A 21,270-nucleotide genomic window follows, 5' to 3' on the forward strand; every position below is an offset into this window, starting at 1 on the left:
TAAATCAAGGTTTCTAACTATGATATTATTGTAGGCTATGCAATATTCTGCATTCAGTTATTCGGCCACAATTACTAATAATAGCATAATAATAATAATAAAATAGTATTATCGAAAGTATATGCCTATAATGTTTTTGTCAAGAGAGCAACTGCAGACGGACAGCAATATGATTGGCTCCTTATTCCAATAATAACCAATCAGCAAACTTTGTCTTCTGCCATATTCAAGATGACATCACGACGAATGCACGCCCCCTAAAAATATCTAACCTATGTAAATATAGTACACATACTTTCAAGCGGATTCAGTAAGGAGCAAAGGTTTGAACATCATCACTTTGTCCGTCAGAGGGAGTCGAGTTTCATATATTCAGCGCTTCGTCCCATAGTCACTGCGTAACTGCTTACCGCGTCAGACTGGAAGGGATCTTGCTTGAAAAACTGTTTTCACTCATAGTTGCTTTTAAGACTTATGTTGATAGCCGCCCGAATCACGCTCAAACGTCAGTAAGCTACGCTCCAACGTCAGTGCGCTTCAAGGAACCGCAGCCCCACTCGAGTTGAATAAGTCTATTCGTGATTTCTAGGAAGTGGGCTACAGTCTAACTTTGTTTCCCACCTGGATTAACTCGTAGACGACCACCAATTTACCTGGTCAACCTTCTTGTTTAAAGCTTTTGTCTGTCAGAAACTATGCTGTGGAAACTAGCAGATAACGTGAAGTACGAGGATGACTGTGAGGTGAGTTTTAGCGACACAAACCGCACGGCATTACGTTTCAACAAGGTTCGAAAATATGAAAGAACATTATTTCATAAAAAAATATTGTGGCCCTCATGCGCCCCATCGCTTTATCGCGTCTTTAATAGGTAGACTTTTTGTTTATAGATATTTGTTGCGCGGCAATCCCTTTTAGACACACTACTTGATAAAAGCTTGACGGAATGAAAATTATTTTAATGGTAAATGGTTATAACTATGAAGCATATTTTGAATAAAAAAGATCAGTGGTTAGCTTATGCTATTTTTCATTGTCGAGTGTAAGTTCAAGTGCATTAGCAGAAATGTTTTTTTTTTCTTCTTTGAATGGTAGCCTGAATATGTTTCTTAATGTAACATTATAAGTTGTATATAGGCTATTCTAGATGGGCTACTCTTCACGCAGTATCTCGACCTGTGCATTGGCTACTGACGACATGTGGTTTGATTTCAGTAAATAACATTTTATTTTGTGTTAAATAAAGTATATTTTGTGTTACTTGAGTTGGATTTAGGTGATAGTATAAAGCATTTTGATTTACTTAGGCAGGCCTATTTTTCTGAGCCGAGTCAGGTTATTGTAAATAATTACAATTACCAAAGTGTTGTTGTTATTATTATTAATAATAATAATAATAATATAGGCCACAAGGGTAGTAAAATAGTCCCCTCCAGACTGTCTTTTGAGAGGTGATGTGGTAACAGCAATATCACAACAGTCCACATAGATTGTATGCTATCAGAAATGAGACAATTATTTTTGTTATTTTTCTGTGCAACAAAATATGCATTTTTTCTTTGAATTGTGAAACATGTCTTCCTTTTCAAGGCTGTTCTAAGCAGCCTTCTTCTGATAATTGTGTACTGAAATAACATTATAAATATAGATTAATTTCAGCCTCTAAATATTATGCATGAATGTGTAAAACATTTCACCAAATGCTTTCCTAATCGATGGTGAAAAATAAATATTGACATCTGCATCAGGCTTAGCTGTCAACAGTTGTCTTTCCAATAAATTCTGTCGAGGACTGTTGATTCACTACGAATTTGTCTAGTTGACAAGGGGCACAATATATTATAATTTATCCCTATATCATTATCAACCTAAACTAAGGTCTCTCTTCTGTCCCCAGGAAAGGCACGACGGGAGTAGCAATGGGAACCCCCGCTTACCTCACCTCCCCGCGGTGAGCCAGCACATTTACAGCCCGTCACCGTCCCTCTCCCACTCCGCCAACTCAGACTTCCAACCCCCGTACTTCCCCCCTCCATACCAGCCTATATCATACCCCCAGTCCAGTGACCCCTACTCGCACCTCGGCGACCCTTTCAACATCAACTCCATACACCAGTCGTCCTCTAACCAACAGCAGTCATGGCCGGGGCGACATGGTCAAGAAGGACTGGGACCTCATTCGCGAAGCGGACTCGCGAGCCAAATTCTGGGCCTGGACGGCGGCTCGTCCGGCTTGAGGAGAGAAGGCTTCCGTCGGCCAGAGCTGTTACCGCCTCACGCCCATAGCATTGAGTCAACCATCATTGGTGATAACATAGGACTGCATGAAATGGGCCATGGCCTGGATGATGTTCAAGTGAGTGATTTGATTGTGATTTTGTTGTCTGAGTGAAATTGAATGAGGCATGCTGTCTAAAACAATGGTCAGGCTAAAACTAAATAGACTTGCAAATGAAAGGCATGGTTTTATTGTCATGAATGGAATGGAAATGTCATATTCATAATTAACTCCCTTAATTATTATTCTAAGAATAAGTATTACATATTGCTTTTTTTAAACTTATTTTTCAGCATGTAGATGACCACAGTATTATAATGGCAGATCAGACAGTCATCAAAAAAGGTGGGTTTATTTTACTTTCCAAATATGTAGCCTACAATATATTGACATATGAGAAATGCTTTCACAATTTCAAGACCATATTCCCTTACTGGTTTGTGAGTTACACATGCTTGATGTATAAGGGCACAGTGCCAGAAATTGGTGTGCAACAGGTAACAAAAATGCAATAGAGAAACATTGAGAGCTGTTTACATTTACTCCATAGCTGAGATTGCTTGTTTCTAAGTACATACCTGGAAAATTCTACTTCTACAAATATTTAGCAATTATTTGTACAGTGACATGTCTTTGCATTTGATGATAGAAAATCTGAGTTGGAAAGCCTGGTAGTTATACTTGTTGGTACATACATTGATAATCCCAGTAGTCATGAGGTTCACTTAGCTAAGCCTAGTTTGGTCCTCTATGGATTCCTGTGCTGAGGTTGTTTGAATAGAACATCAGAAAAATAACCTTTTCAAAATGGCAGCCTATAGCTGACAAGATGGGACTGAGGACATTGTGCAACCGTTGAAATACTGCATTGAGAGGTAGAGGGAGCGCTTTGGAAAGTCTTTAGAGGTCTAAGCTGGTGCATTCGACTCCTTTTGAATTCCAGTTGAAAGCAGTCCAGTGGGTCGTTGCTCTTCTCGAGACTCGCTGGCTGACTTTCTGCAGAACAAGCTTTAGCTGGGGTGTGGCATCCTCCTTGCATGCGAAGGACAATTCAGTAATTTGTTGGGACATGAAATATTTTGAATGAGCAGGATTCAGTGTTATCTAGTAGGCCCTACCCTCAACAGTCTTTCATTCAGTCATTTTGTGCATTGATTTGAAATTCTGCACCACCTTTGTAACCGAATGAATGTATAGATGAATGAATTGTAGATATTGAATTCAAGGCTATCATATTAGTAGTAAATTGATAATAGATGTTAGTGAGGTTTGTTAAAACAACATCACTGTGAACATACAGGTTCAGGAACTGTGACGCTAGATAACATTATTGTGATGTGGTGGGTGACTAGAGTTTGTGTGAATGGTATGTCCTTCGCAACATTGGCAAGAACGGTAAAGAATAGTTCATGTATTTTCTGTAATAAAGCCTACATGTATAATGCTAAACTGCTTGCTTCACAGGATGAAGTATGAGACTGATACAGTGTAAAAAATGTATAGTAAACAGTATTTAGAATGAATAGCCTAACGTGCACGCACACATTTATTTGTATTTTTAGCCCAAATAAACAAAATTAGTACAAAACTCGGCCGGATTTTTGATGGCCATTTTTTTTAGGCAGTTGAAAGCTTGAATAAAATATTAAATCCAGCTACAGTATAAGCATTTGTGTTAAAGCTACCTAAATGGTATTAATGCTTTGTTTTGCATATTTTTCTCAATGGCAGCCATTTTGGATTGTATTAAATTGGTGGACGTCTTTGATGATTCGTTTTAAATCAATTCGACAATCCGATAAAAAACATACAATATCAAGGAGGTAGCAAGTTGTACAGCACGATAAAGGACATATAGTCTTCGTTACAGTGTGTGCTGGCTCACTTTATTGATCTCCACTCAAGGTCAGACTGGGTAGCCTACATTCTTGTAAACGGCGGCAGCAATACCTCACTCTTAGCCTTGTACCCTATAGATGAGCTGTAAATTGTAATTTTGTCCCCCTTTGTGATTCTTGTCTCAGTACTAGGACTACGAGGGGGCAGAAACCTTGATCGCTTACAGAGGACTTATTATGAGGGGGGCATTCTTGCGGGTGAGGACGAAGGTATATGTAGTGTACTTGTATGTTTGTCTGGGTGTAACTTGTGTGGTTTGACCCTTGAAATGTTGATCTAAAAGGGCCACCCAGTTTGCCAGTTTGGGCCCTGTTGCTGTACAACAGAAGTTTTTAGGTTAGGTTCTTATTATTCACTCGATTAGAAGCTACAGACCATTGAACATTTGATCCAAAATGGCCATCCAATTTGGGCCATGTTTCTATAAAACAAGTCTTTATTTTAGTCACTCAATTAGAAGTAGCGATAGGGTTGGTCTACGGCAAGGCAGGGAGAAGGGACTCTCTGTGAAGTAGCATGGAACAGTTGTGTATGCGTATGGATGTCATGTCAGTGGGTGGTAGGAATGAGGGGACTTTTAGCTGTGAAACCTCAGGAATGACTGTTGGTGAAAAACACACCAGTTCATCATAGTTATCTAGTGAATGGCCACTTATGGTGTACATCTTGGCTTCCGCAAAGGAAACAGGTTTGTTGTGTACATGTAATAATTCTGAGTTATACAGATTTTTTTTACAAATCATTATGATGATGTTACATTTCACAGTTTATTATAAGAGAAAGCATGTTAAAGTTGGAATCCAAGCTGCAGTATGGGGCGGCAACAGACAGTGGAGAGGGATTTTTACAACTGTCGGCAAATGCAACCAGTCTTGATGACTCAAATCCTTTTAAAAAACTAAACATTTTCTGGAGTTTCTCAAAGAAACAGTCTCTTCACCCAGAACATGTTTACAATGTAGCACAGCCTCCATAAAGTCCAATAATGTTGTCTAATTTCTGTCTATCCTCTCTGCAAACCATAATTTCCAATGGGACAGTAAAGATACTCTACATTAACCTTGATACTCCAACTTTTCCTCGTACTTTTCCTCTCATTATAATGTCTCTTCACATTATTAACATTATTAACCAACACTCATACTAACCTCTCCTCTCTCTCCACCCCTTCCCCAGGCCCCGTGTCCCTCCCCAAGGGCAACTCATTGGGCCTGCCCTTCCAGAAGGAGTCCCTGTTAGGCATGGTGTCCAACCCCACCGAGGTGTTCTGCTCAGTGCCTGGACGTCTCTCGCTTCTCAGCTCCACCTCCAAGTACAAGGTGACTGTGGCAGAGGTGCAGCGGCGTCTGTCTCCTCCCGAATGCCTCAACGCCTCTTTGCTGGGGGGAGTCCTTCGTAGGTCAGTATCCGCACAATATGAATCCATTATGAGATGGTTATAAGACATTTTAAGGGTGTTAAACATGCTTATGACAGGTCTTGCAAAGCAATATAACATCAATCATAATGTGCTATACCTGGTAAAGTGTTACCCCAAAGATTTAAATAAGCAAATCCATTATAACTGCATCATAATGCATTATAATGGCAGGTGTTACTGTTTTTTCATTGGGTGCAATTGTGAACAATGCCCAACATCTAGTCTGTTACAATATGGTTGACAGCAGCTCAAAGGATCACTGATTTTGGTCTAGCTGATATGGTATATTTAGGAAATGATGGAGAGATGTCCATACGAAACATAACATGCATGTCTCCGAGAGATGTCCCTGGTAAATTGGATAATGCTGCTGTTCTATAGTTAGTGAGCTACAGATGTACAGTGCAATCGAAAAGTATTCAGACCCCGTGACTTTTTCCACATTTTGTTACCTTGCGGCCTTATTCTAAAATGGATAAAAAATAAATACAACTCATCAATCTACACACAATATCCCATAATGACAAAGCAAAAACAGGTTTTTAGAATATATATATTTTTTAAAATAGTGAGCTACTTCAGATGTGTTGACTCAGGGGTATGTATGCTAAATTAAATTACATATTTATGTATTTTCAATGCATTTGCTAACATTTCTAAAAGCATGTTTTCACTTTGTCATTAAGGGGCATTTTGTATAGACGGGTGATACAAAAAATCTATTTTTGTCCATTTTGAATTCAGGCTGTAACACAACAAAATGTGGAATAAGTTAAGGGGTATGAATACTTTGTGAAGGCACAGTGCTTCAGGGTGCTGCTGGATACTAAGTGAATGAAAGCTTCAGGATACTGCTGGATACTAAACTAATGAAAGCTTGGTATCAGTTGCAGGTCTGTAGTGTGAAGAAAAGTTCTGACCTGGTTCATAGACAGACAGTAGGTCAGTAAAGCAACGTTGACTGATTCGTAAAAAAGGGGTTCTCTAAAAGCAGCTGTTCCTCTTCAGTAATTGTGTGGTTGAAAGCATCTTGACTACCTTTTTGTATACTCTGCAATTCCTGGTACTTCACTTTGGGGAAAGGTTACATCAGAGTAGTTAGCACCAGTATATGAGAGAGTGAGGGAGACAGAGTGTGTGTTCAGGGGGGTTGCAGGGCTATTTTAATTGCTGCTGAGTAGTTGACCTTGTGCCCCATATGTCAGCAGGCAGTCTGTTGAGGGACTATGGGATTCTGACCAGGGCCCCTGCCTGTTTCTGCTGGGAAGGCATGTTTCTCACTTCCCATGTGCCCCTGCCAGTGCCACAGACGTTAAACGCCTCTCTCACATGCCACACACACACACACACACACACACACACACACACACACCACACACACACACACACACACACACACACACACACTGTTAAGTAGGTCATGAAGCGATAGGATAGAGTGGGGGCTGTGGAGAGAGGGAGGCAGTCACACACATGCCTCCCCAAAGACGCTGTCTCTCTCACCCACCACAGAGGGAGCGAAGCCTGCCAATCAGTCATGCGGAAAACTGAATCGTGTGTGTGTGTGTGTGTGTGATTTCCCTGCTATGTGCTTAAGGCGGGAAAAGCATAATTTGTGTCAGTGTTTTATTTATTTTTAGGTCAGGAAGGGTATCGGAGGCTCTTTTTCATTTGATTTATTTGTTTTCAAAAGTGTATGATGTGGCCTCCTTCAGGGATGGGCCTTTCACTGCTATGCTCTCTCAAAGTGACAGGAAGCCTGGAGTTAGGGTGACAGGAAGCCTGGAGTTAGGGTGACAGGAAGCCTGGAGTTAGGGTGACAGGAAGCCTGGAATTAGGGTGACAGGAAGCCTGGAGTTAGGGTGACAGGAAGTCTGGAGTTAGGGTGACAGGAAGTCTGGAGTTGCTGTCTCTGCGCTTTATAGAAAAACCATTCCATCACAAATAGCCTATAGAATGGAACATGCTAAATTCTAAAGTTAGAGCAGATTTGTCAAACTCATTTTGCCCCGGGGGCCACATTCGGTTTTCAAAGATGCCCAGAGGGCCACACTAAAAATGTTCCCTGACTGTCTAGATTTCATATTAGTGATTATTTGGTGAGCTGGACACAGTCAAGAAACTGTATGAATGTAGGTCCATTATATTTCTACACAGTTTCTATTTGGTTTCAGTCATTTTAAAGTATATTGAGTTTGCCCCCCCAAAAAGAGAATATACATAATAATATACATAATATATGTATATATACATATACATACAGTTGAAGTCGGAAGTTTACATACACCTGAGCCAAATACATTTGAACTCAGTTTTTCACAATTCCTGACATTTAATCCTAGTAAGAATAGGCCAGTTAGGATCACCACTTTATTGTAAGAATGTGAAATGTCAGAATAATAGTAGAGAGAATGATTTATTTCAGCTTTTATTTCTTTCATCACATTCCCAGTGGGTCAGAAGCTTACATACACTCAATTAGTATTTGGTAGCATTGCCTTTAAATTGTTTAACTTGGGTCAAACTTTTCGGGTAGCCTTCCACAAGCTTCCCACAATAAGTTGGGTGAATTTTGGCCCATTCCTCCTGACAGAGCTGGTGTAACTGAGTCAGGTTTGTAGGCCTCCTTGCTCGCACACGCTTTTTCAGTTCTGCCCATACATTTTCTATAGGATTGAAGTCAGGGCTTTGTGATGGCCACTCCAATACCTTGACTTTGTTGTCCTTAAGCCATTTTGCCACAACTTTGGAAGTATGCTTGGGGTCATTGTCCATTTGGAAGACCCATTTGCAACCAAGCTTTAACTTTCTGACTGATGTCTTGAGACGTTGCTTCAATATATACACATATTTTCCTGCCTCATGATGCCATCTATTTTGTGAAGTGCACCAGTCCCTCCTGCAGCAAAGCACCTCCACAACATGATGCTGCCACCCCCGTGCTTCATGGTTTGGATGGTGTTCTTCGGCTTGCAAGCCTCCCCCTTTTTCCTCCAAACATAATGATGGTCATTAAGGCCAAACAGTTCTATTTTTTTTCATCAAACCAGAGGACATTTCTCCAAAAAGCATGATCTTTGTCCCCATGTGCAGTTGCAAACCGCAGTCTGGCTTTTTTATGGCGGTTTTGGAGCAGTGGCTTCTTCCTTGCTGAGTGGACTTTAGGGTTATGTCGATATAGGACTCGTTTCACTGTGGATATAGATACTTTTGTACCTGTTTCCTCCAGCATCTTCACAAGGTTCTTTGCTGTTGTTCTGGGATTGATTTACACTTTTCGCACCAAAGTACGCTCATCTCTAGGAGACAGAAGGCGTCACCTTCCTGAGCGGTATGACGGCTGCGTGGTGCCATGGTGTTTTTACTTGTGTACTATTGTTTGTACAGATGAACGTGGTACCTTCAGGCGTTTGGAAATTGCTCCCAAGGATGAACCAGACTTGTGGAGGTCTACAATGTTTTTCCTGGGGTCTTGGCTGATTTCTTGTGATTTCCCCATGATGTCAAGCAAAGAGGCACTGAGTTTGAAGTTAGGCCTTGAAATACATCCACAGGTCCTCCTCCAATTGACTCAAATGATGTCAACCAGCCAATCAGAAGCTTCTAAAGCCGTGACATCGTTTTCTGGAATTTTCCAAGCTGTTTAAAGGCACAATCAACTTAGTGTATGTAAACTTCTGACCCACTGGAATTGTGATACAGTGAATTATAAGTGAAATATTCTGTCTGTAAACAATTGTTGGAAAAATTACTTGTGTCATGCACAAATTAGATGTCCTAACCGACTTGCCAAAACTATAATTTGTTAATAAGACATTTGGGGAGTGGTTGAAAAATGAGTTTTAATGACTCCAACCTAAATGTATGTAAACTTTCGTCTTTAACTGTATATCCACTACCGTTCAAAAGTTTAGGGTCACTTAGAAATGTCCTTGTTTTTGAAAGAAAATCACTTTTTTGTCCAGTAAAATAACATAACATTGATCGGAAATATAGTGTAGACATTGATAATGTTGTAAATGACTATTGTAGCTAGAAACAGTAGATTTCTTTATGGAATATCTACATAGGCGTACAGAGGCCCATTATCAGCAACCGTCACTCCTGTGTTCCAATGGAACGTTGTGTTAGCTAATCCAAGTTTATAATTTTAAAAGGCTAATTGATCATTAGAAAACCCTTTTGTGATTATATTAGCACAGCTGAAAATGGTTGTGCTAATTAAAGAAGCAATTAAACTGGCCTTTAGACTAGTTGAGTATCTGGAGCATCAGCATTTGTGAGTTCGATTACAGGCTCAAAATGGCCAGAAACAAAGTACTTTCTTCTGAAACTGGTCAGTCTATTCTTGATCTGAATAATGAAGGCTATTCCATGCAAGAAATTGCCAAGAAAATGAAGATCTCGTACAATGCTGTGTACTACTCCCTTCACAGAACAGTGCAAACTGGCTCTAACCAGAATAGAAAGAGGTGTGGTAGGCCCCGGTGCACAACTGAGCAAGAGGACAAGTACAATTGAGAGTCTAGTTTGAGAAACAGACCACCTCACAAGTCCTCAACTGGCAACTTCATTAAATAGTAACCGCAAAACACCAGTCTCAACATCAACAGTGAAGCGATGACCCCGGGATGCTGGCCTTCTAGGCAGAGTTGCATAGAAAAAGCCATTTTGAGCATGTAATCAAACCCATAAATGCTGATGCTCCAGATACTCAACTAGTCTAAAGAAGGCCAGTTTTATTGCTTCTTTAATCAGTACAACAGTTTTCAGCTGTGTTAACATAATTGCAAAAGGGTTTTCTAATGATCAATTAGCCTTTTTAAAATGATGAACTTGGATTAGCTAACACAACGTGCCATTGGAACACAGGAGTGATGGTTGCTGATAATGGGCCTCTGTACGCCTACGTAGATATTCCATAAAAAAATCTGCCATTTCTAGCTACAATAGTCATTTACAACATTAACAATGTCTATACTGTATTTCTGATCAATTTGATGTTATTTTAATGGACCAAAAAAATGTGCTTTCTTTTAAAAACGAGAGAGAGAGAGAGAGAGAGAGAGAGAGAGAGAGAGAGAGAGAGAGAGAGAGAGAGAGAGAGAGAGAGAGAGAGAGAGAGAGAGAGAGAGAGAGAGAGAGAGAGAGAGAGAGAGAGAGAGAGAGAGAGAGAGAGAGAGAGAGAGAGAGAGAGAGAGATTACATATTGTCAATTAATGATGACACTATTTTTCCTGCAGAGCCAAGTCTAAAAATGGTGGCCGGTCATTGAGAGAGAAGCTGGACAAGATTGGGCTCAACCTGCCCGCTGGAAGGAGAAAGGCTGCTAACGTCACCCTGTTAACTGCACTGGTAGAAGGTACGCCGCTCAATTTCCTCTTCAAACTTAAACTGTGGTAAATGTGCCCCAGAGTGGTCTCAACATATAACACCATAGAAATACAATGCATAGAACTCATCTCCATCTTTACTCTTTGAACAAGCTGGCTCATCCAAAAATGGTCTGTCAATTGAATTGATTATTGCACATATTATGCACGGAGAGATGTGATTAGCAATATCTGATTAAGTTGTCTGAGATGGTGATCAGACACCGTTGCTTACACCCATGGTTGTTTCTACCATCTATCTATTCATTATACAGTATTTCTATGATAAACAGAAAAGTTGAGATCCCTAAGCTACTGTGACAGTATTACTATAATACTGGCTGTATATAGTATATAGTAAACGTGGCTAGTACCTTTCTTGTAATTTCTTCCTTTTTGGTCAAAATGGCTGTGACCAATCTGATGTTTGAGTTCTTGCTGGCATTCCTCTGTCTTTGAATATCAAGGCAGCGTTGACGTTATCCACACTGACTGTCTTGGTGATATTTTGAGGTTATCACGAAGCTGGCAAGACCAAAGAGCACGAGAATAGCCCTGAAACTTTATCGAGTCCAGGCCTGTCTATTACGGCTGTGACACTATCTAATACAACACACATGACCAAAGGACAAAGAAATGTGTAGCTTGTAACCTTCCTGTCTTACAGATCACACAAACTCTTCAAAGATGTAAAGGGAACATGTGAAATCACCACACAGTACACATCTCCAGAGCTGTAGCCAGGGTGTGAGTTTTAATGTGTGTGTGTGTGTGTTGGGGTTGGTGGGGTTTTCTATACAATTTAATAACTCTAAAATGCTATTTGTAGAATGGCAAAAAAACTAAAATTACCCAAGCCATTATCACATTGGGTACTGTAGCTTCATTCACCTCAGTCGATCTACAAACGCATAGTCTATTAGCTATTTAATTAGCCGATACACATTAATTCACATTAACTCAGCACAGGAATTAAAAAATATAACAGAGGGATCTGTTATCAAAAAAAGTATTCTATTAACAATAGGTAAGCAAATGCTTTACATAGGGGAAAAAAATGTTGCCATTTTACAGCTAATTTCCTGCAGTTCTACACATTTTGCTATAGGGTGGGGATAAATGTTTTCAGTTTTAAAAGCACATTTCCTGCAATTCTACACATTTTGCCATGACTTATGCCATGTTAATATGATACTTTTGGCCAGGTATTGTATGTGGACACGTGCTCGTCAAACATCCCATTCCAAAATAATGCTATAATAGCCTCCCCTCTTCTGGGAAGGCATTCCACTAGATGTTGGAACATTGCTGAGGGGACATGTTTCCATTCAGCCACAAGAGCATTAGTGAGTTCGGGCACTGATGTTGGGTGATTAGGCCTGGCTGTCAGTCAGTGTTCCAATTTATCCCAAAGGTGTTCTATGGGGTTGAGGTCAGGGCTATATGCAGGCCAGTCAAGTTCTTCCACACCGATCTCGCTAAACCATTTCTGTATGGATCTTGCTTTGTACGGGGGCATCGTCATGTTGAAACAGGAAAGGGCCTTCCCCAAACTGTTGCCACAAAGTTAGAAGTACAGAATCATCTAGCATTTCATTGTATGCTGTTGGGTTAAGATTTCCCTTCACTGGAACTAAGGTGCCTAGCCCGAACCATGAAAAACAGCCCCAGACCACTATTCCTCCACCACCAAACTTGACAGTTTGCACTATGCATTGGGGCAGGTAGCATCCTCCTGGCATCCTCCAAGCCCAGATTTGTCCGTCGGACTGCCAGATGGTGAAGCTTAATTCATCACTCCAGAGAACGCTTTTCCACTGCTCCAGAGTCCCAATGGCTGCGAGCTTTATACCACTCCAGCCGACGCTTGACATTGCGCATTTTGATCTTATGTTTGTGTGCGGCTGCTCAGCCTCGGAAACCCATTTCATGAAGCTCCCGACAATCAGTTATTGTGCTGACGTTGTTTCCAGAGGCATTTTGGATCTCGGTATTGTGTTGCAACTGAGGACAGACGATTTTTACACCCTACGCGCTTCAGCACTCGACGGTCCCGTTCTGTGAGCTTGTGTGGCCTACCACTTCGCGGCCGAGCCGTTGTTGCTCCTAGACGTTTCCGCTTCACAATAAAAGCACTTCCAGTTGACCGGGGAAGTTCTAGCAGGGCAGACATTTTACGAACTGACTTGTTGGAAAGGTGGCGGTGCCACGTTGAAAGTCACTGAACTCTTTAGTGCAGGCCATTCTACTGCCAATGTTTGTCTATGGAGATTGCATGGCAAAATGTTATACACCTGGGTGTGGCTGAAATAGCTGAATTCACTAATTTGAAGGGGTGTCCACATACTTTTGGCAGTGTAGTGTATCTAAGTTAGAGTGAATAACGAAATCAATGGGGGCCCCCTCGAAGTCAGGGCCCCTGGGCACATGACCTGTGTGCCCGGTCGGTAATTTCAGCCATGATTACTACAAGTTTAGATAGCTGGCTAGACTAACTAGACTACTTTACCAATCTAAATTGTTTTAACTGACATGGGCTAATTGACTGACTGTCAGTGAGTGAATTTAACAAGAGGAAAACTCCTGATAGACAATCAAGTTTGGAAATTGCACCTTGTGAATTCTACTACTATAACACTCAACAGTATTATTAAAAACAATAATAATAATAATAATACATACTGTGCTCCTGACCTCCAGTGTACTCATACAGTTGAAGTCGGAAGTTTACATACACCTTAGCCAAATACATTTAAACTCAGTTTTTCACAATTCCTGACATTTAATCCCAGTAAAAATTCCCTGTCTTAGGTCAGTTAGGATCACCACCTTATTTTAAGAATGTGAAATGTCAGAATAATTGTAGAGAGAATGATTTATTTCAGCTTTTATTTCTTTCATCACATTCCCAGTGGGTCAGAAGTTTACATACACTCAATTAGTATTTGGTAGCATTGCCTTTAAATTGTTTAACTTGGGTCAAAAGTTTTGGGTAGCCTTCCACAAGCTTCCCACAATAAGTTGGGTGAATTTTGTCCCATTCCTCCTGACAGAGCTGGTGTAACTGAATCAGGTTTGTAGGCCTCCTTGCTTGCACACCCTTTTTCAATTCTGTCCACACATTTTCTATAGGATTGAGGTCAGGGCTTTGTGATGGCCACTCCAATACCTTGACTTTGTTGTCCTTAAGCCATTTTGCCACAACTTTGGAAGTATGCTTGGGGTCATTGTCCATTTGGAAGACCCATTTGCAACCAAGCTTTAACTTCCTGACTGATTTCTTGAGCTGTTGCTTCAATATATCCCCTTCATTTTCCTGCCTCATGATGCCATCTATTTTGTGAAGTGCACCAGTCCCTCCTGCAGCAATGCACCCCACAACATGATGCTGCCACCCCCGTGCTTCACGGTTGGGATGGTGTTCTTCGGCTTGCAAGCATTCCCCTTTTTCCTCCGAACATAACGATGGTCATTAAGGCCAAACAGTTCTATTTCTTTTGATTTTCCCATGATGTCAAGCAAAGATGCACTGAGTTTGAACATAGGCCTTGAAATTCCTTCCACAGGTACACCTCCAATTGATTCAAATTATGTCAATTAGCCTATCAGAAGCTTCTAAAGCCATGACATCATTTTATGGAATTTTACAAGCTGTTTAAAGGCACAGTCAACTTAGTGTATGTACATTTCTGACCCACTGGAATTGTGATACAGTGAAATATTCTGTCTGTAAACAATTGTTGGAAAAATTACTTGTGTCATGCACAAAGTAGATGTCCTAACTGACTTGCCAAAACTATAGTTTGTTAACACGAAATTTGTGGAGTTGTTGAAAAACGAGTTTTAATGACTCCAACCTAAGTGTATGTAAACTTCCTACTTCAACTGTATGTAGCAACGACCCTGCCCATCTCCTCTCATGAAGTATTTCATGAAGATGTCTCTTGTCTAGATTTGTTTGTTGTTTTGAGGCAGAATAGTCACATCCGTTTATTTATGAATCCCATCTTTGACGCCCTCATCAGTCATACCTCGGCTAGACAATGTCTAAACAATGACGCATAGCTGTGTGCCCAATATTAATTTAATCACGTCTAACCGCTCATAGCCACGTGTGAATTCATTTTTTCCCTCTTATCCCTAATCCCTATAAATGGGTGCAGGAGAATGACTCGGGGCCGGTGTTATTTAGAGACCTTCAAAGTCTGAATCAAGGCTGGTTATCACGTGTTCCACTTGCCAGGAGGGCCAACTGACCTTAAAGCCTAGCGTTTCTGAATTGCTACATTCCCCATGTGATGTGCGTGTTTATCAATAAGTGACTCTGTTTGGTGCTACAGGCCGTCCGGGTGCAGTTAGCCACATCAGCCCATTAAAGACCATGCAGGAAGTCCCCCCTGAAGATGGGATACATTCACCCTCAGTGGCTTGTCTTCACCCTAGCTAAGAGACTGAGCACGACTGATTATTGTTCCTTGCACTGTTCCACTATCTACATATAGTGCCCCTGTGGGCTGTGGTATGTCAGCAAGACCACATTTGCATTTCGGTCTCCAAGATAAGAGTTTTGGTGTCTTATTTTGCATCTGTTTGTGGAGTTTTCAAACTGTGTCTTTGTCTTTATAGGAGAAGCCGTTCACTTAGCAAGGGATTTTGGCTACTCGTGTGAGACAGAGTTCCCGGCAAAGGCCATCGCTGAATACCTTGGTCGACCACACGTGGAACGTAATGAGGTCAACTCCCGCAAGAACATGCTCCTTGCTGCTAAGTGAGTATCTCTCTGTCTTTCTGTCTCTCTCTCTATCTCTCTCTCTCCTCCAAATTAAGGGATGTAATTTACATAAAAGCCCTGCAGGGTTTTGAAGGTATGTGAAGTTTTGACTCGGTTTTCAACGTTTTTCAAAAAAAAAAAATCTGTAGTTTTCAATCTGCTCTTGATTTATAAAACATCTTGATAACTATGCTACTTTTGAGACCTCCCAATTTCATAGTGTCAACATGAAACCGTGTACTTCTCTGATTGGATCATTGTCAACTAGATGTAAATCCAGTAGTCCAAGTCTGGGTCATGTACATTTCGCTATCAACATTTCTGTCATCTTTTTTTCACCAGGCAAATCTGTAAAGAGTTCACTGATCTGCTGACTCAGGACCGTTCGCCTCTGGGGAACACGCGACCGGCACCCATCCTGGATCAGGGCATCCAGGGCTGCCTGACCCACTTCAGCCTCATCACCCACGGCTTCGGCTCGCCCGCCATCTGCGCCGCCATGACCTCCCTCCAGAACTACCTGAATGAGGCCCTCAAACAGGTGGACAAAATGTACCTGAGCTCGGGCAGCGACACGCAGGGCTCCTCCGACAACGGTAGCAAAGCCTCTGACAAAATGGAGAAGCACAGGAAATGAGGAAATACTATCCTGTTGGACTGTACAGCCCCCCGTTTCCCCTTTGGACTTCTTTGACATCGATATTTAGAAGCGAAAATGATCTGTATGATTCTGATTCTAGATTTTTTTGTGTATCCGCCCAGTTGAATTGAACATTTTACCCCGTTATGGCCAATGTTTACAAGTTTAGTTTCTCAAATAACACTGCTTTTGCCCGGCTACCACCTTTGGGCTGCTTTCAATGCGAGATCGACCTACCTTGGTGCCTACTGTAGTAGTGGGTGCTTAAAGTGTGCACAGCCAAAGGGTCTGGACTTAGTTGACATGGGGTAAGGAACAGAAAGCAGACTTTGTTGTTTCCCTAGAGGACATCATTTCAAGATGGGTTGCTGTGGCTGTGAATTCTTTTCAGCTTTTTTCCCCTCTTCTGTCTGGAGGCAAAGCCTCTGATTTCCTGTGTCTCTTCCGCGGTGCTCAGTTCCCATTGGACTTACCAAAGGACACTTTTTTTCTACGGAAGAGAAGAACATTTTCAAAATGGCTTCAATGGGTACAGTGTTATTGTGGTTTTTTTCATGGGAGTTTTTTTAGTAGGTCTGGAAAAAAGCCTGTTTGTGTGTTTGTCTGTTTTCCCCAGAAACCTTAAAGGTGATTTGCAATAGCAGCCATTCAGTGTTTGATACCGGATGGTTACTTGTGGGCTGTGACAAAAGGCAATGGGCTCTTTGCTACTTTGAATCCTGTCTTTAAGTACTCATATTGCCCATTGGTTCCTTTAGTATTTGTAAACTTTGCAATGTAAAAGGAATCAGTCCTGGACCAGATTAGATATCCCTCACCTTCAGTACAAAAACTATTCAACATTGATGTTAAATGTATCCAATCCTAATAAGACATTTTCATCTGAACTGTATCTCTTTCAGCCAGTATGCCAGCAAGAGTGTATGTGTTTCATTGTGTGTGTGTGTGTGTGTGTGTGTGTGTGTGTGTGTGTGTGTGTGTGTGTGTGTGTGTGTGTGTGTGTGTGTGTGTGTGTGTGTGTGTGTGTGTGTGTGTGTGTGTGTGTGTGTGTGTGCAAAATGTTTATATTTTTGTCCATTACCTTTACCCTGAATGTAAATATTTTCTAATTGATGTTGTAATTTAATGGGATATGTAAATAATGGTATCATTCTGGTGTATGGCTTAACTTTTTACAATGTGTTAAACTTTTATAAATGGGTTAGTTTTTATAATGTAGAGGTTAGGCAGTGGGTATGATATGCTTTTTGAATATGTGTAAAACTGTTTTAAAGTCCTAGGAAAAATAATAAAAAGACAGCCCTGTTATAAGGACTTTGTTGATTTTCTCCTCTCTGGGCGAGAGCCTTGCATAGACGTTAATGAGCTATCAGACAAGGACTTCTGTCCCTCTCGCCATTTCTCTTTTTCTCGCAACCACACACACACACACACACACACACACACACTCATGCTCACACACATACACACACACACACACACAAAGTACAACAGCCCCTGTTTTTTCAGCTTTGTGTTTCATAAATGATGGACAAGTCATGTGTGTGAAGATTTTCCTATTAATAAACAGTAAAAGTCCCACAAATAATGGGAACATTGGGCATCATTATCTGTAGTAATTTAGCTACACAAATAAGGAATGTGGCTTGGTGCATGAAAATGGTAGAAAAAGGATTCATTTGAGGGTCATGCACTCAGGTCCGAGCCAAACATTGCTAGTTTATGTTTTCACTTAGTTAACCGTTTGGTGCACAGCACACATACCTGTTTGTCCCCCTAAAACTGTTGTTAATTTTGTGGACTTTATTTTTTAGAAGGTTCCCCCTTTTCACATTCATATGCCCATCTGGGGAACAGGTGTTTTCATGTGTTGCCTAATCTAAGCTGATCTCTACTTTATCATATGACACACTGACAAATGTGTGAGTTGGATGTTTCACAATAGGGGGAAGACCATTTTGATCTGTGAGGAAAAAAACGATTGAACTAAGGTGCTGTGGTGCTCAATGTGTTGACTCTTGAGCAAGGCACCGTAATACTCTACCACTGATTCATGCAGCAAGTCTATTTACATGGATCACATCAACTCTCAACACAAATCCCTGCCCCCATGTGAAACAAACGTATCATACGATTATCCATGTTAGACACTTGACTCAAGATTACAGCGGGATTTCAGAGTAGCTTTCACTTAAGTGACACATACGGTATGTAGGAAGCCTACAACATACTTCTTATCTGGGCTATCCAACGCCTCATTGAAATGTGTTACTACTGACCTCCCTATTTTACTACCCTGTGTCCTGCGGTGTTGTTCACTAAGAAACCATTGGCCGTATCCGAAGACCCATACTAGCGTACTAAATAGTATGCGAAAAAAAAATTTTTATAGTAAGCGAAATGTCTAAACTAGTACTCCAAATGCGCCATCTAATGTGCAACTGCGTTGAGCCCCGCCATTCGTTCATTTTGGTACAGCGCGTCAATTTATCTGATTATCAGCTGTTGTCAAACACGTGAATCGGAAAAGACAAGCGAATTCTACCACAGTAGATCAAACACCGAAATGAGTATGCAGTTTAAGTATGTAGTACGCTAGTATGGGTATTCGGACACAGACACCGCCTAGTTGGACAAATAGTTTTCTGTTTGACTCATGTCATGTCTAGCAGCCCAACAAGTAGGAGCATCTCCCTTAGAACCTGTTTGACCAGACCTGTCACCCCCGCTGTAGCTGAGCACTCTGCTAGCGGTAGTCCGTAACTGCCTTCAGTTACATTTATTTATTTCTCCAGAGGGGTTGAAAGCTGACACAAGGAACTGCTTCAATTGTCTTTGATTACTGGTCTAGCACGGTTACGGCAACACTTCCTTCCTCTTCGACCAGAGGAGCTTTTATTTATTTTTTTCTCCACTATCAAATACTTGTTAATGTTTGTCTACTCCCAGGTGTTGCTTTTTGCTGTTAGCTTTAGCCACAAACTAGTTATTAGCTAAGTAACTGTTTATAGTTCTTGCCATCGCTGTTTGGCCTTTTGAAAGCCGCCAGTGGATGTCATAGATTCGTTGGGGGGGGGGGGGGGGGGGGGGGCAGTGCCCCTGTGACAACAATTTTGGACCCCTTGTGGCCCCCCTAAATGTGGAGTATGAAATCATTTTTACATAACACATTTTTGCTATCATTCTTTTTTTACATCCATTATTAGACAGTGGCAACGCGGAACACTAATTAACCCACACATTTTCTAGAGGGATGGCTTTAGGCGGAACACAACAGTATCGTACCACATGCAAAACGATATGACAACAATAACGTCTAATGTAACTGGCCCCTCTAACAGTACAACTGGCCACAGCTTGGCCCCCCCAGTTGAAATGGTCTAGAACCGCCACCGGTCAGAGATAGCTTGGCCTTCTATGTAGCGAGGTTTTAGATTGACACGTTTCACTCCTTTACATGACAACATGTACAATATTCAATAAAAGCTGAATGATCCTGCATTTGTGCCTGTTGATGAACTTGTAAAGTGTTTTTCCTCTGCCACTTCCCCACATTCATCACAACTAGATACTCATTTGCATTGGCAATATTCCACTCATAACATGGTAGTAAGGGTTATGGAAACCCCCTTTCCTCCTTCCCCTTTTTCATAGACATGTTATTTGTTTTGATGGTGTTTTGTTGATAGCAAAGGGAGCATGACAGTTCAGCAGTATAAAACTATGTTTTTTAATTGTATCACTATATGGTCAAACTGCTGCACCCACTCACACATTTTCAATCAACACAGGGTGGTTTATATGTGAAGCAAGTTTGGACCTGTTACGTGTACCTGTAACTGATTCTAATTTGCGTCTGTTCTCCGAAACATAATTGACGAGCTAATATATAATAATTCTTTGATCTCATTTCGACACCCGGAGCTAGTTATCAACTCTCAATTCATCGGGCCATAAACGTATTTTATGTAAGCCGTGACTCGATGACCTTTCTATTTAGGTCACGAGAAGTAACATGACACTGTTGTTTCAAGATAGAGGAGGACAGATCATGAAACACTCACTGGCTTCAAAGATGACAAGAATCTTCAATTGTTACCCAAGTTGTGTGTCACATTCTTTTGGCAAATTATCTATCCTGTCTTGATTTAAACAAATGGGTTCCGTTGACAGCCCCTCAGTGGGAATGTGTTCATGTATGATTGACTGCATTCCAAAATGTCAATGTCAGTTTCATAGAAGAAATGTCAAAGTCAATTAGAAGCTCATCACTTCTTTTATCCACTCAATTCTTAACCGTTTCCTAACAGACGCAACATAACCGCCTTTTAATTCTGCTGCTTTACATTAAGAGTAATTTGTAGTCGCTCTAATCGGTACTGAACCTCTCGACCACTGAAACCACTTAATAGCACAAGGTTGAAAACATGGGGGTCAGTGGAGGGGTCAGTTAAATAACAAGGACATCGAACTACAGCGGGGATGATAAACAACTAAATGTGTGGAGAAAATGTGGAAGAAATCCATCTAAATTACAGACAGAATGGGTTTAGCTAGGGTGGGGCGGAGGGGCGCACAGACCCAGGGAAGGATGGGTTTAGCTAGGGTGGGGCGGAGGGGCGCACAGACCCAGGGAAGGATGGGTTTAGCTAGGGTGGAGAGGAGGGGTGCATAGACCCAGGGAAGGATGGGTTTAGCTAGGGTGGGGCGGAGGGGCGCACAGACCCAGGGAAGGATGGGTTTAGCTAGGGTGGAGAGGAGGGGTGCATAGACCCAGGGAAGGATAGGTTTAGCTAGGGTGGGGCGGAGGGGCGCACAGACCCAGGGAAGGATGGGCTTAGCTAGGGTGGGGCGGAGGGGCGCACAGACCCAGGGAAGGATGGGTTTAGC

At 41.4% G+C, this 21,270-nt stretch overlaps 1 protein-coding gene across 3 annotated transcripts; it reads left to right on the forward strand.

Moving 5' to 3' along the window:
- Nucleotides 1–291: 291 nt before the first annotated feature.
- Nucleotides 292–17,691, forward strand: tfap2c (transcription factor AP-2 gamma (activating enhancer binding protein 2 gamma)). 3 transcript variants are annotated; one of them, XM_014168130.3, is made up of 8 exons: nt 292–743; nt 1,898–2,356; nt 2,572–2,623; nt 4,303–4,386; nt 5,354–5,576; nt 10,841–10,959; nt 15,596–15,737; nt 16,083–17,691. In XM_014168130.3, the coding sequence occupies exons 1-8, from the start codon at nt 696–698 to the stop codon at nt 16,375–16,377; spliced, it is 1,422 nt and encodes a 473-aa protein (XP_014023605.1). In that variant the 5' UTR covers nt 292–695; the 3' UTR covers nt 16,378–17,691. The 3 variants fall into 3 exon arrangements, with proteins under 3 accessions (XP_014023605.1, XP_014023606.1, XP_014023607.1); XM_014168131.3 differs by having other exon boundaries at nt 4,303–4,374; XM_014168132.3 differs by lacking the exon at nt 4,303–4,386.
- The last annotated feature ends 3,579 nt before the right edge of the window (nt 17,692–21,270 follow it).

This window comes from Salmo salar, chromosome 22 (assembly GCF_965601325.2).
Source record: "Salmo salar chromosome 22, fSalSal1, whole genome shotgun sequence".
Lineage (NCBI taxonomy): Eukaryota > Metazoa > Chordata > Actinopteri > Salmoniformes > Salmonidae > Salmo > Salmo salar.

Coding starts and splice junctions, on each gene's coding strand:
- tfap2c (XM_014168130.3), top strand. CDS start 696: ATGCTGTGGAAACTAGCAGATAACGTGAAGTACGAGGATGACTGTGAG. Junction 5,577..10,840: donor CTGGGGGGAGTCCTTCGTAG/GTCAGTATCCGC, acceptor TTTTTCCTGCAG/AGCCAAGTCTAAAAATGGTG. Junction 10,960..15,595: donor GTTAACTGCACTGGTAGAAG/GTACGCCGCTCA, acceptor TTGTCTTTATAG/GAGAAGCCGTTCACTTAGCA.